Genomic DNA, 25,929 nt, shown 5'->3' with positions numbered 1-25,929 from the left:
AAGGTATGAGGTGGATTTGACAAAGACTAAAAGGATGCAGGGAACCTATCGATTGAATTACACAGATAAGGAAGTGGAAGAGAAGCAAATGATGGGATTAAAGGCACACATCAGGGAACTGGTGATAGGGATGCGAGGTTGGAAAGCATTAGACAAATGGGAAGAAAGATGAGCCAAAAAGAAAAGCATCAGGAGTATCCGAACCAACGCATCTCTAGTGCAGTGTGGATTGGAACTGACACATTGTCGCTGCTGCATATATCAAACCTGATGCATCACCTTCAGAACCGCCTCTGCACAACGCTTTTCCCAGCGCAAGATCCTCGCAGCCTTGTTGATGGTAGCTTCGACGATTAGGATGAAACTCCGCATCATAGCGCCCCGTTCATCAGAGACTATGCATCTCCTCGACTCCGCAACTCATCCTAGACACCAGTCTTTGCATCACACGTCCCATCCACATGATCATCAACGTTGATTCATCGGGATTTTGCACCACAGTCTCGCCGCATCTCGGATCCGGTGCATCTACTCTGCTGGACGACACACCTTTGATCCAAATCCACACAATGCTCTGCAACCTTGGGTTGAAGTACTTTTGTTTAGCGGGCCTAACTTAGTCCTTGTATCCAGCCCGCACTCTATAGCAGTTGGCCTGAACCTTTGACTTTGTCCCGGTCCAGCACAACTAGATACCCCATTTTAGGACTATATGCTTCTTAGCGCTATTTATACATAAAACCTTTAAAAATCAAAATCTCAAGTTCTATACCTATTGAATTTTTGTCACTTTCGTCTTGTTTTATTTATTAAAGTCAGAACTATTATTTTAACTTGGTGTGGTATCTTTTTGCGTGCTTTTTTCACTGTTTTACTGTTTGAAATACTTTACACACTGCCTCTAAGTTGAACCTGACTTCTCTGTGCCATGCTATGAGAGGGTGAGCAAAGGTTAATGTAGAGTTTGCCTGACACTTACCCTGACTAGGGTTGTGGTTGCTGTCTGATTAAGGTTCACACCCCAGTCAACCAACAACCCAAATTTCCAACAGATCTCAATACAGCAGCCCGACCCAATGCAGGAACTTAGGTCCAAAACCCATTACCCGCAAGACTGCCATCAAGTTTTGGCCATACCTTTGAGTCAAATGCCTTTTGGGCATTTAATGACAGCAAGATCGTGGGCTCACCTATCCGGTCCCAATGGGCTAGACACCCAAACAAGCATTGCAGATTGTGCCTGGTCACTCGGTACGGCATAAACCCTGACTGAGCTTGGGCTATTATTACGTCTATCATCCTCATGAGCTTGGAAACCAGCACATTATTCAGGATTTTTGTTTACATGTTCAGTAGGTAGATCCGCCTATAAGAGGCACAATCATCCCTGGGCTTCCCTTCCAACTGGATGAGGATGATTTCTGTCTGCCTCAGATCTCTTGGAAGAATGCCACTCCGTGACGGTTCCTGAAATATCACCTTCTTTGGGGCCACAATAAGGGATTTTACGCCTTTACAAATCTTCCCTGGGAACCCATATGGGCCCGAGGCCCACTGGTTCCAATGCTAGTATACAGCCTCCGAGATCTCCTAAACTGTTTGTTCCCCCTCTAGGGACCTACTCGCCCCCTCCTGAAGGTGGGGAGCCCGAAAATTGCTCAAAAACTGCCCCACGTCTACCAGGTTCTCCCCCAGTTTTGAATTGGTCAGCCCACTCAAGTGCTCCACAGATCCTTGTGCTAAAGCATCTAGGCGCTGATATTCCTCCTGCAGTGTCTACTGGCCCATGCCCGCTCAGTAGTAGTTGGGACATGTATTCTGCCTCCACCTACGCTAACCTCGCCTCCAACTCCTGTCACTCCCTCTGTCTCTTTCTCTGTCCTACTTTTTCCCAGTGACATGGGCTATTAAATCACCTAGCAGAACCTCTTTATCTGCCTCCCAGACTGTTGTGCTTGAGCTCACTGAGGTCCAACCTCCTCCCCTGCACAGGTCTGGGAAATATTGCTTTGAGCGTCATCACCATGGGGGCATGGTCTGATATCCCCCTGGGCAAGTAGTCCATGTTTTCAAAAGTTACAAACCCAGCACAAGTCCACCAGACTGGTCATGGCTAAGAAATCTACCAGGCAAGTGTCTTCCCTAAGGGGGACCTTCAAACTAGTCAACTGGTCCAAGTCTCCTCTGTGCGTCAAATTAAAGTCATCCCCCCACCAGCAACAAGGCATCCAGAGGGTGTGTTACCCATTCCCCAAGTTTGATCAGCCCATCCCCATGCAAGCCTGGCGGACAAACACCAGACTGCTGCTGCAAAACCCTTACCAGTGTAGCTACTGACCACCGCTGCCTAGCACTACTCTCGATCCTCTGAAAATGCCAGCATGGGCCAGGAACCTGTTCCACCCCCTGTTCAGGAAGCCACAATTTTTCCCTACCAAATGAGTCTCCTGCATCAGCACTAAATTAGGGTCATGTCTAACCAGGTACCGAAGCACAACACCCCTTTTCAGCTTGCTTCCAAGGCTGTTGACATACCAAGACAATATTTTCAGGGAGAGCCCCCTTCTGCATATATGAACTGTGGGCTCAGCCATAGCCTGTCACCAGGAAAATCCCAGTCACAACCAGTCCCTGGATAGGGTGACTCTCACTGCAGGTTATGTCCTGTTTCTCCCCCCCAATTTCCAACAACCATCCCTCCTCCCTACACACTCAGGCTGCAGGCTACAGGCTTGGAACTACCTGCTTCCTCAACTGCTGAAGTGTCTGTTGACCCAAGCATTGTAACATTCAACACTTAACGCCTCTACACTGGCCCCAAACCCCCACGCCAGCCCCTCTCCCACAGAGTGGCAAGCCCAGCGGCCTCTTAAGTCCAGTCTCAGAAGTAGCGGAATCCACGTCCAGAACCTCCTAATTCCAGGGCCTGGCTCTGCTGCAATGCCGCTACCATCCTGGCCCATTCTGATTCCACCTGGGCCTTCGATAGGGCTAATTATGGATGTCCATGTGTTTTAGGGTGCCTACGGGGTTGCGGCCAACCGCCAGGCCCCCTCGCCCACTTCATGCCTAGAGTGTCCCCTAGCCTCCACACCTCTTCCACTGCTGTGAGAAAATGGGAGGCTCCCTGGTCCACAATCCGGATCCAGCCCAGAAAGAAGAGGGTGTACACAATGTTCAGGAGGTGGAGGTGCCTCTTGACCCCAGAGGATTCCTGTTGAACCATCGTGTAGTTGGGGAAAGATATTCAGGTCCATGCCACCTGCAGGATATTTTCCCTGTCCCGGATGTTGTGCAGCCTGGCCACAATTGCCCGCAGCAGCACACCAGGACCCTGTGGGGCCTTTCCACTGTAAACCACTTGGATGGTTCCCCCCCACTCCTCCAGCACCACCATAGACAACCAGTTCTCTAGAACCAACTCCATGAAGGGACCGTCCATTTTCTCTGGGAAACATACCAGTCACACTTCGTTGCAATGCAATCACACCTTTGCATCATCCAGTTTAGTTTCTTGGGCCTCCACTTTCTTTTCCAATGCCTCAATAGACACTTTCTCCGCAGACATTGCCGGTGTCAATTGGGTGATTTTGGCCAACTCAGAGTGGTTCGCCCTCAAGAGTCCTACATCCTGTGCTACGGCGTACATTTTGACCTCCAGGGCTGTCTTAGTCTCTCGAAGTGCCACCATAATCATTGTTGTGTGTGTCTGCAAGGCCAGCTCTGTCATGTCACCACTGGGGCCCTTGTCACCCCTGCACTCTGTTCCGGTTACCCCGGGTGGTGCTGCAATTAACCCTGGGCGGACAACTACGCTAGCGAAGTTTGCGTAGTTTGTGCTACTTTGTGCTAAGCGAATTGCACGTAGCACAGTGCAAAATCGCGTAGTTTAGCGTAGTTGGCATTTTTTGCTCACTCGCGGTCCTCAACGTCAAGTTGGTGACCGCGAGCGAGCAAAATTACATCCCGGCGAGACTTTTTCCTCGTTCGCGATCAGCATCATCAAGTTGCTGATCGCGAGCGTGGAAAATAAACCTCCCGGTGAGATTCTCAACGCGGGGAGGTCAGGTTTCTCATTGCGCATGGTCGTGTATGCTCGCGACCGCTCGCGATGAGAAACTACCAGTCTGCGTTGAGAAAGCTGCCGCTCGAGTAAAATTCTACTCAAGCGGCAGAAAACGTTAGCTCGCACTGCCCAAGATGCCATTTTCAATGATTGCACAGTGCGGACAAGCATCCGGCACTGTGCAATCAACGCGAACAGCGCACTACGCAGCTCGAGTAGTGCTACTGGTACAGTTCGAGTTACTCAATTACACCTTGCTTCCACGGACAGAATGATTTCTCTGTCACACGCACATACACGCATCACACGCTGGTGGGGCCCATAACACCAACATTCATTCTCTCAAACTATCCGAGCCTACAAAGGGACATCAATTCCGAACCACAACTATTCTTTTTGATAGAGGAAAACCACTTCTCTTGAATCATCCTAACAATTCCTCCATCAAGAGGTCGACTGAATCATTTAGTTGTTATTTGGTTTAATGACACTTTAACTCTCAAACTCTTTCAATAAACATTTCAATGAAATAATCACCCGACACAGTAATTCAAATAATGATTTTCTTTTATCTAATTTAAATGCAGGTTAAATCTTAATAATGCAATATTATCTTTTGTCATATTTACCTATTCTGGCTAAATGTCGTTCTCTAAGTCAGAATTGGTCCTCAATGAATTCGTCAGAGTTTTGTCATATAGAGTCACCGTCCTCTCTGTCAGCATAAGGATCTCTGATCATCGATTCGCCGTCAGTAGCTCCTGATGATGCCCTCTCTAGTCTACTAATATTTATACTAACATTTACATATTATCTGTTACATTTCACATTTTCCCGTCCGATGATTGGTTGAAATCAAATACATCTCGGCACATCAGGATACATTTTCCAATTCTTCCCATGCGGTAAAAGTCTCAAAGCGAATGTATGGGAACGAATAATCCGTGGTCCTAAATGTATCAGTTAGTTGAAACAGGTTGGGTTCGATAGTTCATATTCTTAACTTGCAACATTTGCTTCACGTTCAGGGGCATTGACACCTCGCCCAGAGTAGTCTTCATGGGCATGGTCTGACAGGTCACACAAAGGACACGAATGAAGTCAGTGCAGGCGCCTTCCTCCATTGTTCAAATGATGAAGTAATGTACTTTAGTTAGGTTTCAGTCGGCGGCCATCTTTTGGTAGGCCAGAATAGTCAACTTTAAGCAAAGAAACACACAATCGTAATTAATACATAGAAATGATTAAAACAGTGTTATTCCCTTGCTAATACCCTTATGTGTATGCATTTATCTAGCCATATGCAACATTCAAAGCAGTTAATGCTGGTTTATTTAAGCGCAAATCACAATAACATTACTCAAGCAACATTTATGGTTTTTTTAATATGCATACAAACTTAGTTCACTTATTATTTTAGCCATGCAAATGCATTCCCACGTGTATTCTCCTTGTTAATAAGGTTGGTTTAGTACTTTCACATCACACTATTAATTATTATAATTATTCATTAGTTATTTTAATATAAACATATAGAAATGGATTGGGTATTTAAAAAGAAAACATTTTACCCGCTCCATCACTACACGTATCTCGCCTAGTGCGAAGTGCATTTCGCGTAGCTATACGTAGCGCTACTATGCGGACTACGCCGAGGGTTAGCTGTAATGCCACTTTGGGCCTCACCATCTCCAGGCTGCACCTCATGAAGCCACTGGCTGCAAGTACATCTGATTGTCACCTCACTGGCCCCGGCACTTCCAGTGGTAACTCTATGGGGCCGCCACCCCTGGGAGCAGCCACCTCACCTTCGTTTTTTAGGCTCATTGCAGCTGCAACCCGTAGCACGACCACCTCAACACTCCCAGCCCCTCCGACCACACGTCTGGGAAGACAGGGGTCTGCTGTTCACTCGGGCTCCTTGCCCTCAACAGGCCTCCGCAAGGGAGGGTTTGGTCCCATCAGGACTTTGACTGAGGGTGCGCGGGGACCCAAGGGGTAAAGGATAACTGGACTCCTGGTCAGAAAGCACCTGAGCTCCTCTCCCACGTGAGTACCACGATGCACGCTCAAGCTCCGCCTCCGCCACCGTTCTTAAGTTGGTGGCAAGTACGGGTTTTTAGCCAAAGGTATTAATGCTGAATATAATGATTGCATGCTGAGTATTCCTACCATTTCACACCGCACTTTGTGAGGGGTGGTCACTATTTGCATTGCTTCTTGTCTGAGCCCTAGTTATATATTCACAAAAACAAAGGTTAAAGCGACATTTTGGGTACGTCTAGTAATATCTCAATTTGCATTAAAAAAACCTTAGAAATTCACTAAAAAAAACAAATGGTAAAAGGAGTTTTGTCGGGCATGGAGGTTGTGCCTTAATGACCATGGGAGTTGTGTCACACTTTTAAAGTCATCTACCTTACTCCCAGCTGGTACATACATCCTACTCAACTACATGAAAAGAAGTACAATAACATAACAGTAAAACAAATATAACTAGCAAAATACAGTGTACTGAGGTTCTGGCACATAATCAACAATAAATGCTAGAGGCAGCTCATTGGACATCAGAACTTCAGAGGATCAATCGCAGTACTGATGGTGGCCCATTTGTCAAAGGACTGAGTCAGAGTTCTGGGTCTGAGTTTCAGTCTGATACAGTCTCAAGTGTACAGCTTACACAAAGCCAACATTTCCTTGCAGTGCCTTATTTTATAGTTAAGATATCAAGCCTGTTTGCCTATACTGCCAGTGACAATCAACATACTGAAGCTAGCATTGAAGGTACGCAGGATTGTGATGTGAACAGAAAGAGACGATGGACGGAGTGCTTAAACTTTTCAAATGCTCACACCCAGTCACAGATCTGGGTTGAATCCATCATCATTCTTTAACTCACTTTGCCACCCCAGTTTCGACACAGCTATATGCAAATCAGTCTTGATCCTGTGCCTCATGGGAACAGTCCAGCCCGAACTACCAAGCCATGTCTTCCCTGGACTGTAAACAAGCATCCTGGGACCAGTTTCAGGCTAACAGCCCTCTTCAGCCAGGCTAGCTTGAATCCAGTGACAAAGTGAGCGAGGGACCCACATCTGGGCATACCCTGCCAACTTAGGGCAAACAAAGCAAACACAAAGAGATGATGGACCAAGTACTGAAACTTTTCAAACGCTCACCCCCAGTCACAGATCTGGGTTGAATCCATCATCATTCTTTAGCTCACTTTGCCATCACAGTTCAGACATTGCTATATGCAAATCAGTCTTGACCCTGTGCCTCATGGGAACAGTCCATCCCGAACTGCCAAGCCATGTCTTCCCTGGACCGGAAACAAGCATCCTGGGACCGGTTTCGGGCTAACAGTGAAAGCGTCGATCTTGAAGTAATGAAGTCAACTGTTAAATAATGAGGCGATTCCCATGTCAGCCACCTTCTTCATCAAAGTCCAGAATGAAGACAGGAAATAAAGGAAAGCAATACTGTGAGACTGCTATTAAAATACAAAACTGGTGAACAGACACCTGTAGGTGCACATATGGCATTGGGCCAGCAGCAAGCATCAGTAGATACCCACCTCAGATACCCAGTTTCCCCAGCTCATGAAGCTGCTAGGAGATTAGAACACCCACAACAAGGCGCGGTATCCTGGGATCCAACTGTTAAAGCAAAACAGTGCAAACAAAATGAATGTGTCCATCTGTAGCGCAACTTGCGCTCATATAAAGCGTTCTGATACCTTCGGGTCAAGTTTGTGCTATATAAAACTGCCGAAAAAAAACATTCACAGCAATAAAATCCATGTCTTCCCATTGTAACTGCCATTTCTGGCATCGCACTATCCATGAGCTGGCTCTATATGACACCAGCCATCTGTGGACAGAGATTCCTAGGGGTTTTGACCTCTCGTTTCAGATTAAGATTCAACCAAATAATGTCCCAATTGAATGGTACTATTTCACTCCCCCTACTAAGAAACATGGGTGCATTGGGAACTCTCTAAATCACGGCTTTCAGTCTTCTAGCTTACAACAGCACCACATCTGCATACCCACATATTCATTTATCATTAGGGTTTATGATGTTCCGTCAAAACTGAGCAGAACCAATAAAACACCAACAAAGCCTATTTTTGCTTTTCAGTAGTCACTGCAAGTCGTTGAATTTCACTATAGCGGTGGCACTTCTTGTGTCAAAGCAACATAAGTCCCCTCCCCTTTTTTATTAGTGATACTCCCTCTATGGCCCGCTTCCACTCCCATTCTGGGTGCACAGCTGACCTCACATGTCTTCAGCTTGCTGTTCGCTGCATATTGCAGTGCAGTGGCCAGCAGGAGCAGAGCTGAACTATGAAGAGTGTTTGTCTCCAGGGTAAACAGCACCTTCAGTGAGGGTGGCAGGTGGCAGAGCTTTGCTTTCTAAATGCTCTGGTATCAGGACTGTGACAACTAAGATCACTGTGCATTTGGATGCCTCCAGAATCAATGTCCTCTCAAAAAGTGCTAAAACCAACACACCTCCGAAAAGCACATCCAAATCAGCCACATTTGCTCCTGCAGAATGATCAGCTACTATACCATGAAAATATCCAGTGCCCATGCTTGGACACAGGAGGGGGTCTGTTAGTGGTTTTGATGAAACTGCACTGCCTACTTTCCATGTATTAACTCAGAAAATCCACATGTTAATGTGTCGGCTGTATACAGTTCATTTCAGAAACATGAAGAGGCAACCTGGACCGAGTATCTCCTCCATCTCTGCCATAAGCCTCACACCTTGTTCAGTCCCAGAACCTTGTTCTATTGGCAATCGCCTCAGGCATTTATTGTCTTGTTCTGAATATGATCCCAGCATTGACTTAAAGGGATCGAAATGTTGTGGACTTCCTGCACTCTGACATAATAGTATACTTTGGATTATTATGTGCTAGGTGCTCTAATGTATTCTTTGTTGGCCTAATTGTCCTGCCACAGCTTTGTTTTGCCTGAGCTCCTTTCTGCTCTTATTATATATATATATGTCTCCACTTGTATGTCTTCATTCATTTTTTACATTAAATGATTATGTCCAGTTGGACAGCCAAAAATAGATATCATTGCATTTCTATATGCATGTTCTTTCACAAAAGCTTCTCTGTTAGGGACCATTGTTCCTTAAAACCTTTACTGTGAGTGAGCCTCACTGCCTTTAAATGGACTGATAATGCTAATTGTCAGTGTCCACATTTTAAGCTGAGGCCTCTGCTGCTCAGCTAGGGTAAGAGTTTCTCGGCTGGTTACAAATGAACATTTGAACGCAAACGTGTAAGCACATGTATGGGCTGAGTGTGTGAGATTACCATGTTGTGCATCCCAGTATCTGCACACAGGTAGCCTGTCATAGAATGGACTCTTTAGGGATTGGTACTGACCTGTGGGAAGCCTCATAATGGGAGTTGGCATTCATAGTGTAGGTCTGTAGTGCTTACTAATTGTCGGTGATGCTTAAACTGTGTTACACATTATAGGCGAAGTCTGCACTGAAGTACAGTTTCACCCAGTTAGGCCTGCAGGGTCACGAGGTAGCAAAGTTGGGGTATACATGCATCCCCAGAGTAGATATATAGTCCATAGAATCATGCATGCACTCCTTATGCCACTCAAGAAATTGCAATAGCTCTCTGGCTCACCTTTTAATTAGATTACAGGCCTTTGTCTACTCTGCCTAGCGTGGTTAATTACTCTGCTCTTTAGCAGGAGGAGCAAAGGTTTCCTGACATGATGGAACCATTAACAAGGCTTGACCCAGTTACGAGCCTCCTTAATTTCTCTGTTCTCTAGCAGGAGGAAAAGAGGCCTCCTGACACGATGGGGCCATTAACAATGCTTGACCCTGTTACTGGGAAATGAATGTGTGGGCAGGAAATCTGTATCTGTTAATAAGGGAGAAACAGAACAAAAAACACTGGTCCTGAGAGCAATAACAACATAAAACTGCCTAGCTGGAAGGAGAAGCCACCTGATGTCCTGCACGGATGAACTTTAGGACTTTGGCTCCCACTGATACATAAGATACCCATTGGGCTAATCTTGTATTCTCATTTGGGCTATCTCATGAATCATAGAGAGTTACACAACACTACAGGAGCTCTGATATATATTCCACTAATGTGTTGGCTTTCTTGGCACATATATTCCAACAGTATGTCCCTAATCGCACCCTTTTGGGACTCTTTCATAAGTGGTTTGCGACAAACCTGCAGTTTCGTGGGCGTCTGATCCAGTTCTAATTTTAGAATTTCTGAGAGCTTGTTTTGAGTTGGAGCCACATTTAGAAAGCCTAGGGCAGGTCTGCAGTCTACTGAATCCCTGGTGGACGGTCTTCTCAAATTCTTCTTGATGGCTCATCTTTCAGTTAGGAAAGGTGCTCCTCCTTGGAATTTGCCTCTTGTACTTTCTGTGTTACAAGCTCCTTCCTTAGAGTCTTTGCAGGATGTTTCTCTGAATGTCCTCTCCTTGAAGACCCTTTTCCAAGAGGGAATTATGACTGCTTGGTATCCAGGTGAAGTGTGTGCTTTAGTCATTGAGACTTCCTATCTGAGAGTTTTTCCTGATTGGATTGTCTTGAGAACAAGTCAGAAGTGATTCTTCTGTGTTTCACTGTAACCTGAGTCTCTTGAGCAACAGGCATTACAATCATTAGATGTTTGTAAAGCTGTCTCTGCTTCTTTAGCTAACACAACTAACATCCATTGCTGTCATGCTGACAATTTTTTGTGACCTTTGGCCAAAATTTCAGGGGTTATGTCCTTCATCTGGAATACATCTAGTTGGCATGCCATATCTCTAGTAGGAATCTGCTTGAATCTATCCAAGATTAAGCCACTAGTGGGGTAACGGCTTCCTGGGCAGAAGCAAAAGGTGCACCTTCCAAGTGATATTTATGTAGGAGCAACTTGGGCAATCATTTCACTTTTGTGCATCCTTATCGTTTGAAATTTAGTTCCCACGAGTCATTGTAATTTGCAATTAGTGTGTTATCAACTGTCTTCATGTTGAGTTTAATTGAGATACTGTCATCAAAGAGCACCAGGTGCTAAATTTGCTTCAGTGTATTGTACTTTATTTCTTATACTTATACAATGTTGAAGGTGCTGTAAAGTCTTAGGTATGCACTCATAAGTAAAGAATGAGGACATTGACAAAGCTTAAGGATGTAATATCCAGATTACATATGGTAATCTCATTACTAAAATTCCTTTTTCCAAGGCCTTTTATTCCCATCCTTCCTCCGTCTGGCATGTAGTTTTTGCTGAAGCATGTGTGTAGTAAGCAGGAGGAATTAAGGAAAGGGTGACCTTTTATTGGCTCCAGCAGGGATTATGGGATAGTAAAACAGTATGAAAATGATGCTATGTACAATGGAAGTGACTGCCACAGAAGTGGGGCTTCCTCATAATAAAAAGTCAGATATAACAAAGAAGAAATTAGAATAATGAGATTACCAGTAAGTAATTTGAACATTATCCCTTTATCTTTCTTCCTTCTCCACATTCTTTACATATGAGGGGTATACATTTAGCACCATTGCCATTGAATATGCAAAGCTTAAAGTTAGCAGAAAGGATCTCTTGCTGTGGATTTTTATTTTCAACTATTAATTGTGAAGAGGAATGACTGTTTTAAATTCAGCTAGCCAATGTATGAGGTTCATGCTTAGCTTCTACGTTTTATGCAAATATATTGTTCTCTCTGATGAAACCATATTGATTCTTAAATCGTGTTACTTTTAGCGTGGCTCCATGTTAGAGAGGCATTGCGGTTCCAAAGCGACTGTCAACGGAGTGACACCATATATATATATCTTATATATTTGATACATGGCCAGGGAGCTTACCAGTTGCCATGGAAAGGATCCTAAAAATTCTGGGATTTATTTTGAATGGTAAACTTACAATTTTGTGTAGCTTTACAATTGTTTGCTATTCACAAAGGTATTTTACAAGAAGTATCTTTAAAACTGCAGAGCCTTGGCACAATAATAGTTAGGACAGTCGTAGTGTGAGTTTACCTTTGGGAATCAGGCCCTCTGTTTTTGCATGAAATAAAGGCTGCTTTTTATTCCGAGGGGGATACAATGATCAGCTCTGGATAAAATATTTCAACATTATATGGGGGAACATTTGTGAAGGCTATTTTGACAGTAAATGTGGGTTTATTGATAAAAATGCCTACATTTACACCTAACGTAAACATACAAACAGATCCCTGCAGGTGTATAGATTTACTACTCCAGGTTTCTCTGCCACAAGTGCATAGAAATCTGCAGTAGTAATGCTCGCGCACGGAAGTTGGTGTTACAGGTCATGGTTTGCTTTGTAAGTTTGGGATCCCATTCAACTTCATCCATTTGTGGGCATTTTGAAATTTGTATCTGACTCTTTCCCATCATTGAAATGGCCAAATAATTACTACAGTCAAGGGCTAGAGTACCTTCCTTTCCAGAAGGAGAAGGGAATTCATGATGACGCCCAGATTTGGGGAAGATATAAGGAAATAGCTTTTTAATGGGGAAAATGTTGTTATCATCAGATATCAAAAACAAAGGGAAAATGGGTGTATGCACAGGGGGCTCCATTCTTCCTTTGAGTAATTGAAAGTAGAATTAACCACAGCAAGAATACGACCCCCGGGACTATTGTACTTGACATTCCCAGTAATATGCCTGGAAACCTCAACATGCCAGTTTTCCAGGCATGCTACTGGGAATGTTTGTGAATACAATATATTGGTAATCTGACCCTGTACCTAGGCATACTTTTATGAGCAGCTATTTACAGCTTTTTGGGTAAATTGCCCCCACTGTTTCCAAAAATGAATGAGAGAACTTCATTTTAGGGTCTTTCTTAAACAGAAGTCACTTCTTCCTGGGAACCTCAGGAACCAGTAGCCAACTCCAGTTCTTGATCATGTAAATTTAACCTCTTTGGAGTATATAAAGTAGTACTTTTGTAATACTTTCTATATTCTCAAAACTTCTTAAATTGGAATAAAATGTCAATATTCCTGGGGTACTCATATTTGAGTATCTCGAAAGTTTTTTCCTTTGGAGGAAAAAAACACCACTTACGTCAATCTGTTCCACTCATTCTCAGTCACTCATGCTACTTGCAATCATTGAAAGTGAGACCATATATTTCCAATAGACAATCCTGATAGCATCAAATGTGATCAAATGGCAAGTCGATTTATTAATTTAAAAAAGCAATCAGAAGATACAAATAATCCTAAAAATCATGATACATGATAATATTCTTATTCAGCAGACAGTTCAAACAATACAATATGCCAAGCCTAATAGCACTTTTAATTAAAAACTAATGTGGAAAAATCACAATAACACAGAAAGAGAGTACATATCACAAGACATACAACCCTATGTCATAAGTGTCATACACATCCTTGGGAAAGAACTTTGGGGCTAGTACCAGGCATCATCCAATTAATAAATTACTCATTTGTCTAGCCACTTAACAGATTGTGTACTTTTCAATGAAGCGTTGACGCGTTTCGATGGACTCTTATATCTCCATCTTTTTCAAGACAAAGACTTTTATGGACTCTCAAAACAAAAATATTAAAAGAAAGGGGGGAATGATACACATATGATGAATTAAAAACCTTAATGATGAATCCTCGTATGTTGCTGAGCGTATATTTCTCGGGAAGTAGGAGTCTCCTAGTCTTTAACTAGGAGTTCAACTCTAAGCTTAAATCTGATGGCGAGAGGTAAAAGTAGACTCCTCTGATTAAAACTGATTATAGTAAGGGAATCACTCATATTTGTACAAATAGAACAGTCTGTGCACTTACATTTACTTGGGGGTTTTGGGGCCGACTCACAAAGGCATGTAACAGTGATTAAAAGTGTCTCCCGTATTACTACTCCCTATACTCACAACCGCTTGTGTGATTCTACCCCATTTTGATTAGAAAATGGTTGCTTCGAGAAACTGTTTTCTTCAGTAAGTGTGACATTCTGTTGGACAATAAGAAGTGAAAACTGCATTTTTAGACCATCACACATACACACTGATGAAGCGTTGTGAAGTGGGCCCAAAGTGTGTATGATTGGTCTGCATGTGGCTGGTTTGAAGCACATGGAAGAGATCTCTACAATATATGCAAAAGAGTTACTGAATTCACGACTCCCAGGGTTTTCGTCGTACCCCCTAACAATGGTCTCATGGTGGACCAACAGCTTCTTTGTATATCATGATTGAATTATGCTTTAAATATATATTGTGGGAGGTTTAATACTCATATAAAATAATATTGTTGAACAATTTCCTATTTCTTTCTTCCCTGTTCTTAAATTTTATTTTTTGGTATGGGCGGCTCCTCCGCTACTACGGAGGAGCATCGCCCCACTGCTTTTGAGCAGTGAAGTAAAGGAAATATAAAATGATAATAACTTTTAGTTATCAATTTTATGTTTCCTTTGTGGGTGGTCAGGTTGACGGGGCTGCTTTGCTTTCGGAGCAGGGCAGGGGAGGGATGGTTCGCCCACTCCTATATGCGCAATTACTGTTTGGTCTGCCCTCTCGGGCCGCCCAAACCAGTCATGTACACTTTCCCAGTTCTCCATGTAGGCTGCATTACAGCCTGCATGGAGAACAAGCTCAGGCCCACATTCCCTGGTTGTTGTCGAACAGGGTTGCTCACAACCACAACGCTGAAATGCAGCGTTGTAATTGTTCAACAGAACATTTGCTGTGCTTCCTGTGCCTCGGTCTGACGAGGAGAGCAAGAGTAGAGACGCGGGACTGGCGCATCAAGGTAACTGTTGCTTTTATTTTTTATTTTATTTTAACGTTTCCCCACAGCCCCATTGTGCCCCTCCCCCAATGCGCCCGCACCCGCCCTGCCGACCGTGAATAATGCTAGCCTCCACTGATTTTTGCCATCCTATGATGTTTTGCTCAGTACACTACTTGCCTGGTAAAAATACTGCTCTATTACTCCTTTGCTATCAGTAATTTCTAGTTATACTTATATTTCTGTGCAGCACAATACAAAACTATGTAAAACTGAACAGTACATTTATATTTCTTTTTACACTGTTGCAGGGGAAACATTGGTATCAATATCACTAAACCATACGAAGAAGGTACCCCATGCGGCAAATGTCCAAACAATTGTGAAAACAAACTTTGCAGTAAGTACATTCAAATTATTTTTTCAAAATTCCAGATATGAATATTTAAAGAAGATGTCAAATATGTCTGCACTAATGAAGTAATACAGGCTAAGGATAAAAAGCAGCAAACAGGATTAACTCATGCCTAGTTTTTCCTTGTGTATTTTGAATCCAATATTTTTTTTAAGTGATTCTGTTCCATTCTAGATAACCGACCCCAAAGTCTGCTGAAAATCTTTTTTTTTGTCAAGTAAGCAAAATTGCAACAAGAATAACATTGTCTGTTTTGGCTTCAATGAGGCACTTGTACACTGTGCTTACTATCATGCAGGTGTTTCAAATAATGTATCACGCTAGGATTTCAAAATTATGCTTCACTGAAATTGGATTTAAGAATTCTTTTTTGAAAAGTTATGCAATGTTACCCCCAATGAATACAACTTTTTATATAAACAGTCCATAGAAAACAGGGTTTTTTGTTGGAGAAATTCCATGGTGTCAGTGAAATATATTGGTCCCGATTAATTAATGGAAATTTCAGAGCAGAAGTCTCTACACATAGGGCCTGATTCACAAACTGTATTTTGTAGTATGTAAATTAGTTCTACAATACTACTACTTACTTAGTAGAAAATATTATTCGCAAACCTACAGGTGTTAATCAATCTCAACCTCCACTTTCCTCTTGTCTTTGTTGTGGGCCATCCAAGATAATTTGTTTATTAGCCAGTGTTTGGGGCATAGACCTTTAAGAATCTTATTGTGAGGTCACTTGTTTAAAGAAATTGGTGCAGCCACCTCCATTTGTGTCAATGTGAAGCCTTTGAAGAGCCGAGTTTGAAGAGTAATAGAGCTAATTTCCCTTTCTTGACCTGCCCAATGGCAAAGATTTGTCTTGGCAACCACTGAGATTGGAGTCTGTAGCAGTCCTGGTGAATGAGATGTGTTTCTTGTAAAAGTATGATGTCTCCTCTCATTTCCTTTGAAAGGGTGGCTCGGTGTTTTGACAGTGAGTTTGGGTCTTTCAAATTTGAGCTAACTACCTTCATCACTTCTGGTGGTACAATGTGTGTTGGTTTTGATTGGGAGAGTAGGATAATTTAACACGTTCTGGTGTTAAGGGCAGTTTGGGATACTGCACGTGGTGTGGATGTCGGTTGTGGGTAAGCCCCTCTACGAACCCTGAAAAAATGTAACACAACATGAATAAAATTGAATCGGTAAGTAACATGCCAAAAATGTTAACAATCTTACTACTCTGAGATTGTCAAGCTATCTATGCAAACCAATCCTTTTAGGTTGACCCTCCACCCCACAGCACGCATTGTGGTTACTTAAGGAAAATGATGGGGGAACCATTCTCTTATGATGCTCCCTTTTAGAGAACTGTACCTGTCTGAAGTGTTGGTTTAATCCCCCTGTTTTCAGAGCTTTGCTGTAAGGATCTGCCATTCTCTTGCTGCATCTTCGGGATCCTTTGGTACTTTTTCCAGATATCTCTTTGATTTTTTGGGACAGGTCCGGGTTGTGCTGACAGATTGTTAGTCTCTACGTCTAGTGATTGTCTGATCCCTGCGAACTCTTTTGCTTTAGTTAAAACGCAGGTGTGCGCCGCTTTGCTTTGCCATTGGAACATTAGTCTGAAAAGATGTGCCCAACAGATGGAGATAGTCTGGGCTCTTAGTAAGACTGTCATTGGTTTGAAGTCTCTTTGTTTCTGTAAAGGCAAATGTTAAAGATCCTGAAAATGTGTATTTTAGTGTTCCCTAATCTATTAATTTCTCTATTATTCTGGCTGTCTCAAATATTCTCTTTTTAAGTTGCAATTTTTGTACACAAGTGATAACAGGGGAGCATTGTACATTGTTCAATCGAAAAGGGGATAGTACTCTGTGTGTTCTATCTAGTTCAGTGTTGCTTGGCATGTGAGGATGGAGAATATACTGCAGGTTGCTCATAAATTTCTCAAGAATGTTTTCTTCCTTGCCTTGTAAGACCCCTCGTACCAATCCCCAATGCGTATTTTGTTCTGTCCGCATCTGCCTGCCAGACAAATTACCTTGAAGAGCAATGTTTTGTTCTTGCAGCATGATGATATCTTGTTTGATGAACTCCTGTTCTTCATCTCCAGTGTCTCTGTGCTCCTCCAGGGTAAAGACCCTCTCCCTCAGTTCCTTTATGTCATTCTTTATTTTCTACATTTCTTTTCTTAGGTCATCTTTCACTCTGGTTAAGTTGCTTTTTCTTACTGCAAATAGGTGTTCCAAATTTTGCCTGGTGATAGGGGATTCAGGGAGTGGTGCCTTCCCATCGCCAGGCTGGTCCATCAAGATACCACTGTGCTGGTGTCTGGGGAACAAGATCTGGTCAATACACTCTTAGTGTTGTGGTCCTTCTTGCTTTTAGATGCCATTCCCTGCTAACTGTCGTTTGCTACCTTGCACCATGGTTTTGGGCTTTAGATTCTTTGTTCAAAAGTGACCTAAGCTGGAGATCCCCACATTCAGGCCTGGCTGTGATAAGTATCACTGGTGTTGATGGGTATGTAAGGTCAAGTCTTTGTAAGAAGGTGTATTCCTATATTGTGTGTTTCTATTTCAGCTGGAAGGTTTGAGGCCGTCTATTCGTCGCTGGCAGAGCACATTGGGAATGTCTGCTGTCAGACGTGACGTTAATTATTGAGGCTGGGCCACCTTCAGGCACGCTTGGGTAGAATCCAGACCTTGTGGCAAGGAGTCTGTATGGTCAGAATAGCATCTGATTGCCTCTGGAAGGTTTTATCCCTATGTCCGGTGTGAATGGGGTTGGGTCTCTTCCTTGCCCTCCTCCACAGGGACAGGAAGGGCTTTTTACAATTACTGGCAAAAGAAGAAAACTTGCTTGTGGCCTCACACCACACGATAGGTCCTGGAACAGCCTGTAGCAGGGCCCAAATATATGTTTAATCTTCTATAACTCTTGCAGGTGGTTGTCGTCAGCAAGAGGGTGCAGAAGGCCCACTGAGCATACTTCAGGACTGGTTGCCTTCTCCTCTTAGTCCAGCTCTTACAATCACCTCATCGAGTAGGGAATAGGCAGGGACTGGGAATTTTTAGAAATTAGGAAAGGGTAGTGCTAAGGGGTAGTAAGGAGATCATAGGCTTCAGGGATTGTTAGGGCCTTTTAGTATTCAGGGAGGGGTGGCATTAAGGGGTAGTAAGGCTATTGTGGTTTAGGGAAGGGTAGAATTAAGGTATGATTCAGTTTTTAGGGTTCATGGATGGGTCGTGTAAATGGATAGTAAGAGGTTGGTATGATTCAGGGAAAGGTAGTGCTATATAGTGCTACGGGGTAGTAAGGGATTGTAGATTTCAGGGAAGGATAGACAGAAGGGGAATTAAGGTATTTCTAGGTTTATGGAAGGGTAGTTGAAGAAGCCATGGCGAAACAGAGGAAACTGTCAATAATTTTATTTTTCATAAAAGGTACCCAGGAGCAAAGGATGTGGCAGGCAGTTTAGGTAAGAATCAGAAACTGACTCCATTTCAAAATGTAACACTCTAAACAGAATTGGAACGGAACAGGCCTTGCGCTTCTCACGAGGTAAGAGTAGAATGGAATACTATACTAACATGAGGTAGGTTACATAAAAAAACTTATAACATAGAACAAGAGAATATCCCACTCCTCCCCTCAATAAACAATAATAATAACAGTAACTACATCAGGAAGAAATTAAAATAAGATAAAACAAGATAAAATCAAAGCTAAATAAAGCCATCAAATTGATTAGGAACACATTTATCTCTTTAGGCCATTCTACATCAGAGTCAATATCCTCCAAACAGGGCTCAATTATGGATTCAGGAGTGATTCAACTGGCATCCTCACCTGACTCATCTGAACATCAAGATCCAACTGATCAGCACAAGGCTCTTTAGACTCAAAGATAAATTGACTTTCAGCAGCAACAACTTTTTTTAGAAGGATGTCCATCGATTCTTAAATCAGACTTTTCACAGTCAGCTGAGATAGACCCAGGATTACCATCATGAACATCCACACCTACATCCTGGACACTCAATTTATCATGACCCTCCTTCCAAACCTTTGCTAACCTGTTTAACCTCCACCAAGAATTATTATTGTGTTTGGCTTAAGATTTGTACATCCCGATAATTTGACTTGGATTTTCCTTTCTTAACATGAAAAGGTATTTTGATTTTAAAAATCACTTTCACCAGTGTAAGACTACAAGTTTTGCAACACTCATTCTAAGAGGCATTTAAACTTGTTTGGAACATACAATTTCACAGGCCTTATTATACATAGCCTTATTTTGATAATGGCTAACTTTTCCTTCATCCGTGAAGGCATAAAACGTGACCATGGAATCCTCCCTTTCAACAATGAAAAAGTAGAAAACCTGTGAGGGAATCGGGAGAAGAATATCACGCCCAAATATTTTCAACAGTGTTAAATGTACCTCCTGTACAGATTCCGTGGCTGGGGCCTAGGTGGACGGATTATAACATGTATTTGTAAAGTGCACATTCAATCAAGGGTATCTTGACTAAGCCTGGGCAAAGCACTACGCTACGCTCGCATAGTTTGCGAAGTTTTCGCTACTTCGCACTACGTAGCACAGTGCAAACATGCGTAGCGTTGCATTGCGTAGTACAGCGGTCATATTTTGCTTGTTCGCGGTCCTCAACATCAAATTGGCAACCGCGAGCAAGCAAAATAACATCCCAGCGAGACTTTTTCCTTGTTCGTGATCAGCAACATCAAGTTGCAGATCGCGAGCATGGAAAATGAACATCCCGGCGAGATTCTCAACGCGAGGAGGTCAGGTTTCTCATTGCGAGTGGTCGCGTGTGCTCGCGACCGCTCGAGATGAGAAACTACCAGTCCGTATTGAGAAATCTGCCGCTCGAGTAAAAATCTACTCAAGCAGCAGAAAACTACAGCTCGCACTGTGCAAGATGCCATTTTCAATGATGCACAGTGCCGGATGCTTGTCCGCACTGTGCAATCTTTGGAAACGACATCTTGCACAGTGCGAAATGGGTACTACGCAGTTCGCGAAGTGCTATGCGTAGCTCGCGTAGTGCGAAGTGCACTTTGCGTAGCTTCACCTAGTGCAACTTCGCGAACTACGCCCAGGGTTAATCTTGACACTGAATAACATATGTTTATTTTTATCCAACTCGATGATACTCATTTTATCGATCTTAAAAAGATGAAAGGCTTTGGGGATCCACCTAGATTTGAACCTGTGACAATGAGGTTAAACACAGGCCCCTACAGCAGACACATGAGTTCACTAAGCCACCAGACCTGGCAATATATGAAATTCAATGTTTTAATTGCATATTTAATTTTGGAGTCTAACTTGGAGGTGAAAAAGAAGTAATATGTTTGAAGTGCACGGGTGCTGATTAGGGGGGTCGGAATTTGCGAAATTCACTTTCGCAAATGATCGCGAAAATGGTAAAAATCTCCGCAAACACGCGGAAATATCGCGAAGATGCTGAAGTTTTTTTCCCGCCCGTTCACGGTATTTTCTGCGTGGTCGCGGCTCGCCAACTTACCCATGCGGTTGCTCGCGGGCATGGCCATCTTGTTTTCACTTGTCTCGCGGTGCATGATCGCGAGAAGAAAGACGTGATCGCGCGACGCATGACGTTACTGCGGGCGCGAACTGTCGCGAGACAGCGCAAATGGCTACCAACAATCCAACATTTCGTGGAGAACGCGACCGGATCGGGAAAACTTGTCGGCGAACGCGGGGATTCAGGTAAGGCGATCGCGCGCACGCGAGAATGTATTATTTTACAGCGCGAGCAAGAAACAAATTATCGCTAAGCTGCGGAATGCGGAAATTTTGACATTTTCGCACTGACCGCGGAACGCGAAAATGCCAAATTATCGCAATTTCCGGGAACGGAACGGAATTTTGGCCCAGGCCTAGTGCTGATAGTGCCTGTTCAATAAGGAGGCCCACATTGGAAATAGTGATGTCTAACCTCCATGGGCCAGGGTGATCTGTTTGCTTTGAGGAGATGGACCAAAGCTATGGCCTGAATAAAGTGCAAGGTTTTTCTGCGGCCTACTAACTGGCAATGAATTGGGGACTACTAAGGGTGAGGGATATAAAAATCTAAAATGGAAATAGTATTTTCTAGCCTCATGCTAATATAGACCCCAGAGGGCATGAGATTCCCTATTCTCTTGTATCCCCAATACTTGACGTACTGCTTATTCCGTGTGCAGAGTCAGCTCATAATGATTGTATAGAATACAACATTGTTTTGTCTTTGGTCTTGGCAGCCTGTCCGGAGTTCACTATCCACCACGATGATGGGAGATGCTAGTGCTGTTTTCATGAATTTAAGAAATCGGACTGCAAGCTGCAATGATTCGCCTTTCAGGCAGGCTTGCATGGTGCCTTGGCAAGTCCTGATGTTTAGTGCACACCATATTGGCTGCAACCAGGACTTTCTTAGTGGAAGTATCTTTTGGAGGTACAGAGATTGTAAATCAGTGACCCATCCACTCAATTTACGCATAGACGACATTGTCTGTCGGAGTCATCGTGATTCCTCTGACCAAACAATAGGCATTTAAAGGAATTATTCCGAATCAAAGGCTCTTCCGCTGTTTTTTCATAACCATACCGAAAGGCACTGAAAGGTAGATCGGCAGGACCCCTGCTTCATACAATGTTATGCCCAGCAGACTGGACTATGGAAACACACTTTATGCCTGCATCAACAAGTCCCTGCCCCGCAAACTCCAGACAATACAGAACCCTGCCGCCAGACTTGTCCTTGGCATCCCCCGACACAAACACATCAGCCAACACCTACGAAGTTTCCACTGGCTCCCCGTGGAGAAAAGAGTCACTTTCAAAGTCCTCACTCATGCCTACAAATCCCTACATAACAACGGACCCAAATACCTCAAGGACTGATTCAACTTCCAAGTACCCAAAATAATCCTGCCATCTTCCAACCTCTCACTGGCCGAGACCCCGCACATCTACAGAGCCAGAGCAGGCGGAAGATCCCTCTCTCACATTGCAGCCAAGACCTGGAACGAGCTACCGGCAGACATCAGACACGCCCCCTCCCTGAACATCTTCAGGAAGACCCTCAAAACCTGGCTCTAAGGCTAAACAGATCTGCGGACGCCCCCTTCAGTGCCTTGAGACCCTCACGGGTGAGCAATGAGCTTACTATTCCCTGATAGATTGATAGATTGATTGATTGATAGCCCAGGCCCCATATGCCACACTATTCAGGGCTTAAGCATCCTGTTCCCTCAGTATTAGTTTTGCATGGTTTGACCAACAGTTTTGAAACTGTGGACATAGGGAGGTCACTTGACCATATCTCACGGGCCCTCAAAACATCTAATGTAATGTTTAGATATCTATGCCAGCTTGTCAAAGGGTTGTTCATGACTTCCCAGTTTACAAGCCTGCCTTAGGTCATATAACTGAGTCTAATTGGCAGTTCGACTTTGTGAATTACTCCCAGACAGTCACACAATAGAGGGATTAGGTGTGCCTGATTAGGCCATCTGCTGGCAGGATGGGGTGACGGAGCTGGGCACAGATCAACTTACAACTCAACAGGCTGTGCTTTGCCTTCACACAAAGGGCTTCTCACCTTCACATTGTCACTGCAGACAGCTTGGTGCCAGGGAATGAGAGTTCGGAAATTCCAAGAACTTCAAAGCGAAACCTCTAGAAACGTCTCCCAACTTCAAAGAGGGCTCCAGGTATAAAAAAGGGTCCTCAGACCTACCCTTTAGTTCACTTTCTGGACCTGCGGAAGCACTTTCAGAGAACTGCCTGCGGCTGAGCCTGCTGTAAACTCCACAAGAATGCTCTGCTGCACCTGTAAGGACTGCTTTGCTGTCTGTGTAGTACCATAAACCCTCAGAGGCCAGCCTGCTGTTTGGGTCCTGCATCTTCATCTGAACCCAGGACTACCACTCTGCCTCCAAGGGCTAGTTTGCTGACCTCCTGTTCAGAGACACGGGGACATAAAATGTTTCCATCATCTTGAACCTGCACCTGGATCCAGCCTGAGTGAGCCCTTAACCCCCAAGTGGTGTCCCACTAGTCCTGGACCTTTGGGTGTGGTGCTAAATGTGCTCAAATAGCCAAAATTCAAAACTTGTGAAATTTTTGTCTATAATCTGCTCTGTGAACCGAGGGAATACCGGGACCAACCTGCTCACTAATCCGCCTAAGGTGCATCATACCGGTTGGCCTGACTTCTTCTCTGCAGCAGCAAATTTTGTTCAACAGTCCTTCGACAAAGGGGTATCCAACGTCCTGCAAATGTCTTCAGCTACGGCCTCCTGCCATGTGCTGCTAGAGATTTTTTAGCCTAAATAAAAGTGACTAAATTAGAACATAGAAATCTTCACTGCGACTTTGTCCAGCGGCTCCCCAACAACCACGTGCCTCCCTCAGATACCGCCTGCATCCTTGCTCCGCTAAACTTAACCTTCTCAGAAAATTTTTCTTTAAAATACTTCTATATCTGAAGGTAAGCGCCAACTGTCCCCAATACACTTCTTGCATATGAGCTGTGCTCCATCGTAGTCAACCATCATTTTTTACTTTGACCTGGTCTCAAATGACAAGATGTCCACGGTTGGCAGTTAGGCCTTTAAGGCGCTAGTTTCTAGTTAAAATTAAAAAATATAATGACTCCAGTTCTACTAACTGGAATTCTGTCATTTGGTGTAAAATAATGTATTGAAATGTACTCTAGGGGGCATATTCTCAAAAACGTGTGATAACCATCGCAAAAGTAACTTAACCCACCTCCCAACATCGCAGTCTATCTCGGGAAATTTACGCGGTATTAAGCAAGTATTCACAACACGGTGGTAACATGCAATAGTCACCAGACAACGTGTCAAATGGGCGCGTTAAAATTACCTCCACGCTGCAAAAATGCAAAACACAAATGCAAAAAAAAGCTGCGATGAGGCCAATCGTGATATAAAAATCTGCAAAAACCAGTGACAGGCCTGCAATCCACACGCATCAGGAGGGAACAATCACCATAAAAGTTGAAAAAAAACAGACAAACAAATGCCAAACAACAGTGAAGAACCATGGATGTTGCCGGAGCAAGTACGGAGGAGAACCAGAACCCTACAAGCCCCCCGGAAGACCTGCCTGGGCCTTCGGGGTCAGGGAAAGCCAAGGAGAAGAAGAGTAGGAAGAAGCGCTTCAGTCAGTAGGAAAACAGGATCCTGATAACGGAGGTGGTCGAACACCATCAACAACTGTTCGTCACCTCCACTGTGTCATTGGTAAGAAAAAATGGACTATGGCAGGCCATCATGGACAAGGTGAATGCAGTGGGAGTGCTGAAGAGGACAATGGATGAGGTCAAGAGGCGCTGGAATGACATCAAGCACAAAACCAAGCTGAAACTCGACATCAACCGAAAGGCAGCAATGCAGACTGGAGGTGGGAGTCCTGCACCACAGGAGGAGCTGGACGACATGGAGGAAATGGTGGCCACAGTCATCAGTGGGGAGACGGTGGCAGGAGTTAGGGGCCCGGACACTGCACAATAGGACCGGACACAACAGCAACAGGGTGAGTAACAACCAGTGACTGGGAAGATGGACACAATAGCACACATGCACAAGTAAGCATAGCACATCCGCAGACAAACCATGCCCCAGACCACCAACTCCCACCAAGAGACCAATGTACCCAAGTATGCAACGTGTCAGCACTGTATGGGCACAGAAGTCAGAGGCACACCACATGTAAGGGATAAGGGGCAGCTAAATCAGAGCTGCAGGGGCAACTCCCCCAAAATGCAGCACACACACATCGCTTGCAGAGCACATCAACATTGACAATGATGTGGTACAAAGTCAAACCGCAACACGTTCACCACAGAACAGAGGACACAACTGGTACCCTCACTAGTCACTCTCAAGGGGCATTGCCGGGAAATATGAGTTGATAATGTACAAGTACAAACACACAGCCGTGATGTTGTCGAAATAATCACTGTCCCGCAGAAAATGGGCAGCCCCTCCGAAACAGCCACGATGTACACAGTCATGCAGTCTGTATGCAAACATGTACAATGCGACAACACACATGTGAACACATTGTTAAGCTGCATCTCCCCTTCACATTGCAGAGGGAGAATCAACACCTCCTTCAGAGCAGTCTCAACCTCTCTTCTCTGATGACGAAGAGAACCACCACACCTTCAACTCCAATGCACTCTGTCAGCTCGTGGAGAGTCTCTGCAGCCCACTTCCAGGAGCAGGGCAACCCAGCTGCTACGAGGAGAACCCACCCCCTGCACAGTACACACAGCAGGTAGCACCCACCACCACGGCTGCCTCCCAAGACCCCCACAAAGAACACATGGCCTTCCAACGCTGTGTATTGGGGTGCCAGGAGCAGCTGGCTGAACAGGTGCGGGTGGGCTTTGACCGCATGGCAGCCAAACTAGATGCCATACGTGGGTGTCTAAGTCCCATCAGGGACCACTCACAGTCCCTAACAGACACCAACAGTCTGCTCCATGCTCTCCAACTAACCATGGCTGACATTGACTGTGAGACAAGAACAACTGTCTAGTCAGAGTGGCTCCAGCAAGTTCGCCCAGGAGTTGGGACTCATGCGGTGGCTCATGGAG

The 25,929-nt window shown here is 44.2% G+C and overlaps 1 protein-coding gene across 1 annotated transcript in view; it reads left to right on the top strand.

Annotated features, from left to right (window-relative positions):
• The window catches only part of LOC146822011 (cysteine-rich secretory protein 2-like), a 326,571-nt gene that overhangs the window by 282,151 nt on the left and 18,491 nt on the right, over window positions 1–25,929 (top strand). The window contains exon 6 of the mRNA XM_085609951.1: window positions 15,174–15,262. Within this exon, the coding sequence (XP_085466077.1) occupies window positions 15,174–15,262 (89 nt within the window). The remainder of the gene's footprint in view (window positions 1–15,173; window positions 15,263–25,929) is intronic.

Source organism: Triturus cristatus, chromosome 6 (genome assembly GCF_964204655.1).
Source record: "Triturus cristatus chromosome 6, aTriCri1.1, whole genome shotgun sequence".
NCBI lineage: Eukaryota > Metazoa > Chordata > Amphibia > Caudata > Salamandridae > Triturus > Triturus cristatus.
This window is presented reverse-complemented; position numbering and strand designations above follow the sequence as displayed.